Source organism: Hordeum vulgare, chromosome 2H, assembly GCF_904849725.1.
Source record: "Hordeum vulgare subsp. vulgare chromosome 2H, MorexV3_pseudomolecules_assembly, whole genome shotgun sequence".
Lineage (NCBI taxonomy): Eukaryota > Viridiplantae > Streptophyta > Magnoliopsida > Poales > Poaceae > Hordeum > Hordeum vulgare.
The window spans coordinates 638283921-638292424 of record NC_058519.1 but is presented as its reverse complement, the minus strand read 5'-3'; the positions used below and the strand labels follow the sequence as shown (position 1 = coordinate 638292424).

The following is an 8504-nucleotide window of genomic DNA, read 5'->3' as shown; positions in this document are numbered from 1 at the left end:
CACGTGACAGTGGCTAGACGCATCACTTGACGCACTCAGGACAAAAACAACCCTTGCAAGAGCTCCCCAAAAATTATTGTTGGCTAGTTGCTCCCTAAAACACGAGATCGAAGGTAGCACACGAGCGACTATGTCAGGAGCAACTGCCCCAAACTACATTCCATCTTGCTTGATGCTTCACGTGTATATCTCAATTGGTAGAGCATTGGGCTTTTAACCTAATGGTCGCAGGTTCAAGTCCTGCTATACCCAAAACAAAAACAATCAACTCTTGTATTCGTAAGGATGCATAGTAGCCTTCAAAGAGCACTATTTGGCCTTGAGAAAAGCCCCTTTCTCATCAACATCTAAACTTCGTTCGTTGTTTGAGGTAAGTATAAAGGAGATCTGATCTGGCCCGAGAATCGAAGGATACAGAAATATGCTCAAAGGACTTTTAAGCCCAAAAGGGACCTCGCTCGATAAGAAAAGAAAAGTCCACTTTCAATCAACTGATGAATGCCATCGATCCACTTTCAATCAATCGACTACTGCACTTCTTCTATTCTGAGCGAAGATGGAAGGTAGCATGGCAGAGTCGGCAGGCTCCTTGCGTGCTCCCACACAATCATTTTCCTGTCCCACATATCCATCAGCTCCCACATACCACCACATCTCCAACCATGATGAGCAAGAAAACCGACGCAAGAAGACGGGGTGTGGTGGTTGTTCGGCGACTAGCATTGAAAAGTCAACTACCAACTAGGCTGATAATTAACTTTAAGGAAATAAGATCACATAACAACTCATTCCAACTAATGCATCCCATGCCACCTTTCATCTCACGTCAAGCGAGATAGAGGAACCCCTGATTTAGGGGAGCAACTAATCGACGGTCATCCTTTGAGGGGCTCTTGCAAAGGTCACTTTTTGACCTAGGAGTGTGCTAAGTGGTGCATCATATCGCTATCATGTGTCGTGTCCTATGTGTTTTCTATTAATTTTGTCTTTTTTATTTTTTGTACGCGTTTTTCGATTTTAGATGTGGTTTTTCAGGAAAGGGTTTAGCTTTTCGGTTTTTGCGCGGTTCTCCCTATGTTTTTGTAGAAAATTTTGTGGTTTTATCTTTTTTTCTATGAACAGAGCTATATTTCTCGGAAAAAATATGCTTCCACGAGAAGCATAAATGTGCCTTCACTTGTCCTTCCATGAGAAACAAAATTATGCTTATACGAGAAGCACAGCTTGTGCTTCGGCGAGAAGCGGAACATGTGCTTTCCCGAAGAAAGGGAAAAGCACAGTGTGTGCTTGCAAAAAAATGAAAAACGCAACCGTGCTTTGGGGCTTCAAATTTCTTTTGTTTTTTACTATTTATTTTACTGTTCAAATGAGCTCGGAGCAGAAGATGACTTTCCCTTCTTCTCCACATAAAAGGACGACCACGGCAGTGAGCCGGCAAGGGCCTCGATCGTCGCCGTTGCCCGTTGCTGCCCCGTTGCCCGCCTAATCAGAATGCTCGGCCTGCACCAACACCGCAACGGGCTTTGCCCGGTGGCGCCCTCTGGCGGCGGCGGCGAGGTTAGGTCGGTTAGGTCATGTCATGGGATGGCCGCTGAGAGACAAGTGATCCATGACGTTCTGGGCTGACCGAATCAATTCGAGACAGAAAGGTTGCATCACACATCACACAGGAAACCAGCGAGGAAAACGAGAATTGCATCATGCATTTTCATCATGGAGAAGATACAGATCAAGATCAGATCACAAGGTGGCAGTTCAAGCACAAAGATAATAAGACCAGTAACACACGGTCGCCCTAGTATCTACACCCCCACTAGACCAGACCAGACCACCACCACCCACAAAAATCACCAAGATCAAATGGTATCAATCAGTTGCGGTGGTTCTGCAGCTGCAGCAGCCGCGAGTAGGCCCCCTCGGGCCGCGCGACGAGCTCCGAGTGCCCGCCGTGCTCCACGACGCGCCCGTCCTGCACCACGGCGATGCGGTCCACGCCGCGGATCGTCGACAGCCGGTGCGCCACCAGCACCGTCGTCCGCCCCTTCATCAGCCGCTCCAGCGCCTCCTGCAGCACGCTCTCCGACTCGGCGTCCAGCGCGCTCGTCGCCTCGTCCAGCAGCAGGATGGCCGGGTCCTTGAGCACCGCCCTGGCGATGGCGATCCGCTGCTTCTGCCCGCCCGACAGCTGCACGCCCCGCTCGCCCACCGCCGTCCGGTACCCGTCGGGAAGCTGGCTCACGAACGCGTGCACGTTGGCCGTCTTGGCCGCATCGATCACCTCCTCCTCCGTCGCGCCTTCCTTGCCGTACGCGATGTTCTCCAGGATGCTGGAGGCGAAGAGGACCGGCTCCTGCTGCACCAGCCCGATCTTGCGACGCAGGGACTTGAGGTTCAGCCTCCTGATGTCCTTGCCGTCGATCATCACCTTGCCGCCTGTCGGGTCGTAGAACCGCTCGATGAGGGCGATGACGGTGCTCTTGCCGGAACCACTGGCTCCGACCAGAGCCTGGCTGCGCCCGGCCTGGATCTTCAGGTTGAAATCCTTGAAGATCTCAATGTCAGGTCGAGACGGATAAGAGAAGTCCACATGCCGCAGCTCAATGTCGCCACGAACAGTGGTGACACGCTCTGCCTCCGGATCATCAGGCTCGATCCTCGTCGCCCTGTTGAGGATGCCGAAGATGGAGCGAATAGATTCGCCTCCCCGGATGATCTCCGGCGCAAGGCTGACCGTCTCAGCCACGGAGTTGGCGGTCACCACAAGGACGACGAAGACCTTGATGACCTTGGAGAAGGTCGACCCATGTGACCGGACGAGGTGAGAACCATACCAGAGAATGAGCGCTTCTGAGCAGTAAAGGCAGAGCTGCGAGAGGCCGTACAGGAGACCCGCGGTCTGGCTGCGGCGCAGGATCTGCTCCTCTGGTATGCGCAGCTCGTGGCTGAAGAGAGACATGACCTTGTTTTGAGCGTTGAAGGCCGCCACGGTGCGAATGTTGCTCACGCCTTCACCGGCAACCATGCTGCTCTTGGCGTGTGCCTTTGCTGTGTCACCAGCAAAGCCCTTCATCGAAAGTTGCTGGAAGCATCAAAAGAAACAACACAAAGTTTAGACCATATCCAGTTGCATTTGTGGTATATTTTCCATACAACTGACAATACTAAAAACATGAAGCATCATTTCAATATTTTTTTTGATTCAGACAAGTGCACTAAACTGGCAAAAAGTCTCTTCTGTAATCTAAATTATCTAGAATAAGGTACTGTCCTGTACTGAAAAAATGGTTGACTGAAAAGCTAGGCCAGGAAATTTACCTGAGCGAAGTTGGCAAGCACAAGAAGAGGGAAAGTGGCCAGAATAAGGATCGCCACTCTCCACTCGATGATAAAACCGACGACGAAAGATGTCATCAGGGATGTTATGTTCTGCAGTATCACTGATATCCTCTCAGCTATCGCTGATTTCACATCAGCAGCATCAACTGCTACCCGAGCAGCCACAAGACTAGAGTTGTTTTCTTCTTCATCAAACCAACCAACTTCGTTCCGAAGTATCGCTGCAGCAAATGTCAAAGATTTACTGTAAGTTTAACATGGGACCACAAAAGTACAATGATTATGATCTTTTTTATGGTACGGCAAGAAACGCATACCAGATAGCATCATCCTCCTAACTCTGGTTGTAAGATTTTCTCCCATTATGCTGAAGAAATAATGCTGCACAAGATAAGCAACTACAGCGTAGATGCCTGTGCCAATATAGATGAACACATAAAGCTTGGTTTTCTTCTCCATTTCAACGGGGTCCTTGTAGTAGAACACATCGAGCATTTCACCCATAACAATGGCAAATGTTGGACCGATGAATCCAGATAGAACAGAACCGATAGCACCCAACACCGCATATGGCCATTCAGGAGCATTCAGTTTTAGGAGCTTGAAAAAGTAACCACGTGGTGCTGGGTATTTCAGGCTATTGTCTGCACTTGATATCATCTCAATGCGCCCATCTGCTCCAGTACTGTACTGATAGCTCAGGTTCCGTAAACTTCCTGACCTGAGGCTCAGAGATTTGGTGGAGAGAGAGCTTGTCAAGTGCATCGAGCGCGACCTACGTGTAGATGCAGCACCAAGATCTCTGTTACGTGCCGTTTCCTGAAAGCGGATCAGTGAGGCATATGCTCCAGAGGATCCTTTTGCTAGAAGTTCATCATGTGTCCCAGTCTCAACAACTTGGCCCTGTTGTAGCACTGCGATCATGTTCACATTTCTGATAGTACACAGACGGTGTGCAACAATAACTGTAGTCCTCCCAACCATCAGGCGGTCTAGAGCTTCTTGCACAATGTTTTCCGAGTCTGCGTCTAAAGCACTGGTCGCTTCATCAAGGAGCAGTATCTTGGGGTCCTTCAGCATAGCACGAGCAATTGCAATACGCTGTTTCTGACCACCAGATAGCTGAATTCCTCGCTCTCCAACCTATGAAAGAAATACAAACAAATAATTAATCGATTGATTCAACTTGACTTGCATGTTATCAAACATATAAAAGTAGACTAACCATTGTGTTGTACCCATTGGGCAGGAGAGAGATAAAACTATGAGCATTGGATGCAGTTGCTGCAGCCTCAACTTCTGCAATTGTGGCATCAGGCTTTCCATACAGTATATTCTCAATGATAGTGGTTGCAAAAAGGGCAGGTTCTTGGTTTACTAGTCCAATTTGATCCCTCAGCCACCTCAACTGGAGTGTCTTGATATCAACATTGTCCAGCAAAACCTGGCCTACAATTCAAGGGTGTTTTACTAATTATTAAGGGTAATCCATCTGGAGAGATGTATAGAGAAATAGTAAAAGAGGAGGCCTCGGTGATAAGTACTAATATATTACCTTCATTAGGATCGTAGAACCTTTCTATCAGAGCCACAACAGTGCTCTTTCCAGATCCACTGCCTCCAACAACTGCAACAGTTTTCCCGGCAGGAAAGAACAGAGAGAAATCCCGAAAGATCATAGCATCAGGCCTTGATGGATAACTGAAAGTAACATCCTTGAATTCAATATTCCCATGGACCTCCGCCAACAACTTGCCATCCTTATGATCATGAACTATGGAGGGCTTCTGACGAATGACCTCCAGCAGTTTGTATCCGGCAATCTTCCCTTTGCTGAAGGCTCCAAGGTTTGAGAATGCCTGGCCAAGACTCCTATAGCAACAAAGTTCAAGCAAAGACACCGGAGATGTCAGAGCAAAAACAGCAAGCAAGAGAAAATAGATGAAACAGAAGGATGCATATTCACTTACATGCCACCAACAATTGCAGAAAAGATTGCAGTAAACGCCTTGCCACCATCGCTCTGCCCATTCCTGATGAAGACACCGGCATACCAGAATACTAGCGCCCATGACATGCACGCTATCCCGTAAGTGCACCCAATACCAAGACCTTTTGCCATCCCGGCTTTGTAACCAAGCTTCAGTGTATTCTGGATTGCTTCGGAGTACGAATTGAGTGCTTTGCTCTCTCCAACAAATGAGTAAACTGTTCTAACTTGTGCAATTGCCTGTGAGAGAATGATACACCAATTCATAGTCAGCACTAAGCATGAGGTTCCAAGCAACTTGATTCCATAAGTTACATGACAGTGACAGTATTTAAAGATTTTTTTTGTCAGTTATTTCAAAAAAGTGCAGTAAATACAGTATAAACTCATGGAATTGTAGGCAGTAGTAGAGCATAAGGATAACTAGGTCAAGTTACTGTAGTATGCAGTACCAGAGCATGAGGATAACTAGCTTAAGCACCTATTTAAGGAAACAACTGGTAAAGCACCTTTAAACTCTGATTAAAAGAAAGTTGCGCGTTCCAAAGCAATTTATGTGCACATACAATTATTTTAGAATATGGGTGGTTTTTCTTTTGGAATACCAGAAAAGCATATACACCAACTCCCTGCTATCCATGGTTGACTGTCAACATCCTATGCCCAAAGTTGGTCATACCCAACCTCGGATATTCCACTGTCATCACACATCATCGTTAGTTTTCCTTTTTAATACCACATGTCGTCTTCTTCAGTTATTCTGTATGCTCCCCACAAAATAAGTAAGATAGATCATTATACTCAAGCTACAAAAACTTTATTATGTTTTTTCTGCTCAAGATAGAGTAAAATTTGCTGGACCTAGTTGATTGAAAAAATAAAATGAGTGATGACATTTGTAGGCACTCTGAAAACCAAATCTAAATGTAGGCTCAGTGGGCCACTATGGCTAGAAGGATATAGCTTCTATAAGTCTGTTTAAAAGCACAAGCAAAGGACAATTTCGGCCCAATGCGCTGCCCCCACCCTATTGATGGAATTGCTCATAGGATTCCCAAGGAACCAAAGTTCAAAACATTAAAGCAATGTTGGTTACTTCTCAGTTGTGATGCTGCATAAGAATACAAAAGATTTCTCATGTTTGGCTCCTGATCAGCAGACACCACCACAAAATTACCACCTCACCTACCCACCACCCTGAATTCAGGCAGGGAAGTCCATGGCCGCACTACCCAATGATGCATAGATTAATCCGACACAAATCCTAAGCGGATCCGCGACAAATATCCTATGACAGGGAATAAACCGTCGATTATTGTTACCTGCTCGGCGACGACGCCGGCATTGGCGTAGGACTCGCGGCTCTTGGAGGTGAGCCCGGTGAGCGTGTAGGCGTAGAGGCCGCCGGCGAAGGCGATGGCGGGGATGACGGCGACGCTGAGCAGCGCGAGCCGCCACGCGGAGACGAAACCGACGACGAGCCCCGCAAAGAAGGTGGCCAGGTAGTGCATGAAGTTGCCCACCTTCTCGCCGATAGCGTCCTGCACGAGCAGCGTGTCGGTGGACACGCCGAAGACGATGTCCCCCGTGCGCGCGTCCGTGTCGAAGAACCCCACGTCCTGCCGCAGCACGGCGTCCAGGTACGCCTTCCGGAGCGCGATCACCTGCCGCTCCCCGGTGTACATCCAGCACGCGATCTCTGCCAAGAACCCAAACAAATAGTGTCACAGCTTCAGTCACATTGATTCCAAGATGGTGCTACTACGCTTCCTCCGGTGAAGCTACCCTCGCCGTCCCGGAGCGAGCTCCGGCGAGGTCGAACACGCCGGAGAAGGAGACAAACGTAATTATTGTTAATTTTGTCCCTGTTTGTGGAGTGATGGCGACGGGACGGGACTTGTGTTAGTGAGTGAGTGGGGTGGTCTCCGAGAGATGCCCCACCGGCCATGACCAGATCTCGTTTTGCGGATAGGCCCCTGTAGTTCCCGTTATGCTCGGAGAGAGCCTCTGTTCGCCGGAGGAAACCAGAGGGGAGGGGCGTGCTGGGTATTTCGCGGAGGTGTAGGGAGGGCGCCGGACGGAGACGAGGAGCTCACCTGCGTAGGAGGCGACGCATACCACCAGTCCGAGGTAGACGAAGTAGAGCGCATACTGCAATGGAGGAGCGAGGGAAACCAATCAGTGGTGAACGAACACTGGTGATCTTTGCAAGAAAGAGGAATGATCGGAAAACAAATCGGAGAGAGCATCGAACAGTAGGAGTTGAGTGGGCGATGTAGGTAGTATAGTACTAGTACGGACGGACCTTGGCGACCTCGTCGGTCATGGTGCGGAGGTCGGTCTGGTTCTTGCCGAAGCCGTTGATGAGGTCCCCGAAGAGCAGGAAGAAGCAGGGCATGGCGGCGCCGTGCGCCAGCGCGCCGACGGTGCCGAGCGACATGAGCGCCAGGTCCCACCGGTCGGCGAACGAGAAGAGCTCGTGGAACGCCACCGCCTGGTCCGCCCGCTTCTTGCCCTGCCCGGCCGCCGGCGCCGCCGCATCGCACCCACCTGCCGCCGACCCGTTCGCCGCCTTCTCCATCTTCTCCGCCGCCGCCGGGTCCGCCATCGCAGTGCGCAGCCCGTTCGCCCACCCTCGCTAGCTCGCTCGCGCTCTCAGGCCGCCATTGACGCCGCCGCGCGCTGGGGCATTGGACGGCGAGGGCACTGCTTGGCCTTTTGCTTTCTTGGTTGGATTGGGGCTCTGGCTCTCGCCTCGGGTTTCGTGACGTGCAGGAGAGGTTTGTGGGAGGGAGGGTGGTGGCGGACTGACTGGTGGTGCCTTTGTGCTCCGCGCCGCGGTGGTCAGAAGTAGGCACGGCCTTGGGGCGAGAGATAAAGAGGAGAGTGCCGAGGCGCGGCGGGGTCAGAGCTCAGAACTCTGTGAGGGAGGGAAGATCGGACCCAACTGATGGTGGCCTCACTCGCGGTGAGCTTTGGAGCCTAGTACTCCCTCCTTTCAGGTTTACAAGGCTGTTGATATATAGGATTTTTTTTTAAAGGCTGTTGATAAATAGACCAACATTATACAAGTTATGTATGTATAAAATATATCGTTAGAAACTTCAAATCATCTACTTTCTGATGGTATAATAATTGTCTGTGTACTGTGATCGGAGTAAATATTTCAGTACATTAA

The 8504-nt window shown here is 49.7% G+C and overlaps 1 protein-coding gene across 1 annotated transcript; it reads right to left on the bottom strand.

Moving 5' to 3' along the window:
* Window positions 1-1683: 1683 nt before the first annotated feature.
* On the bottom strand, window positions 1684-8285 carry LOC123428194 (ABC transporter B family member 19-like). Its single transcript, XM_045112380.1, has 9 exons — window positions 7632-8285; window positions 7423-7477; window positions 6649-7025; window positions 5307-5566; window positions 4892-5208; window positions 4562-4785; window positions 3654-4479; window positions 3316-3557; window positions 1684-3079 (listed from the first exon to the last, which is right to left on the bottom strand). The coding sequence occupies exons 1-9, from the start codon at window positions 7932-7934 to the stop codon at window positions 1871-1873; spliced, it is 3813 nt and encodes a 1270-aa protein (XP_044968315.1). The 5' UTR covers window positions 7935-8285; the 3' UTR covers window positions 1684-1870.
* Window positions 8286-8504: the final 219 nt, after the last annotated feature.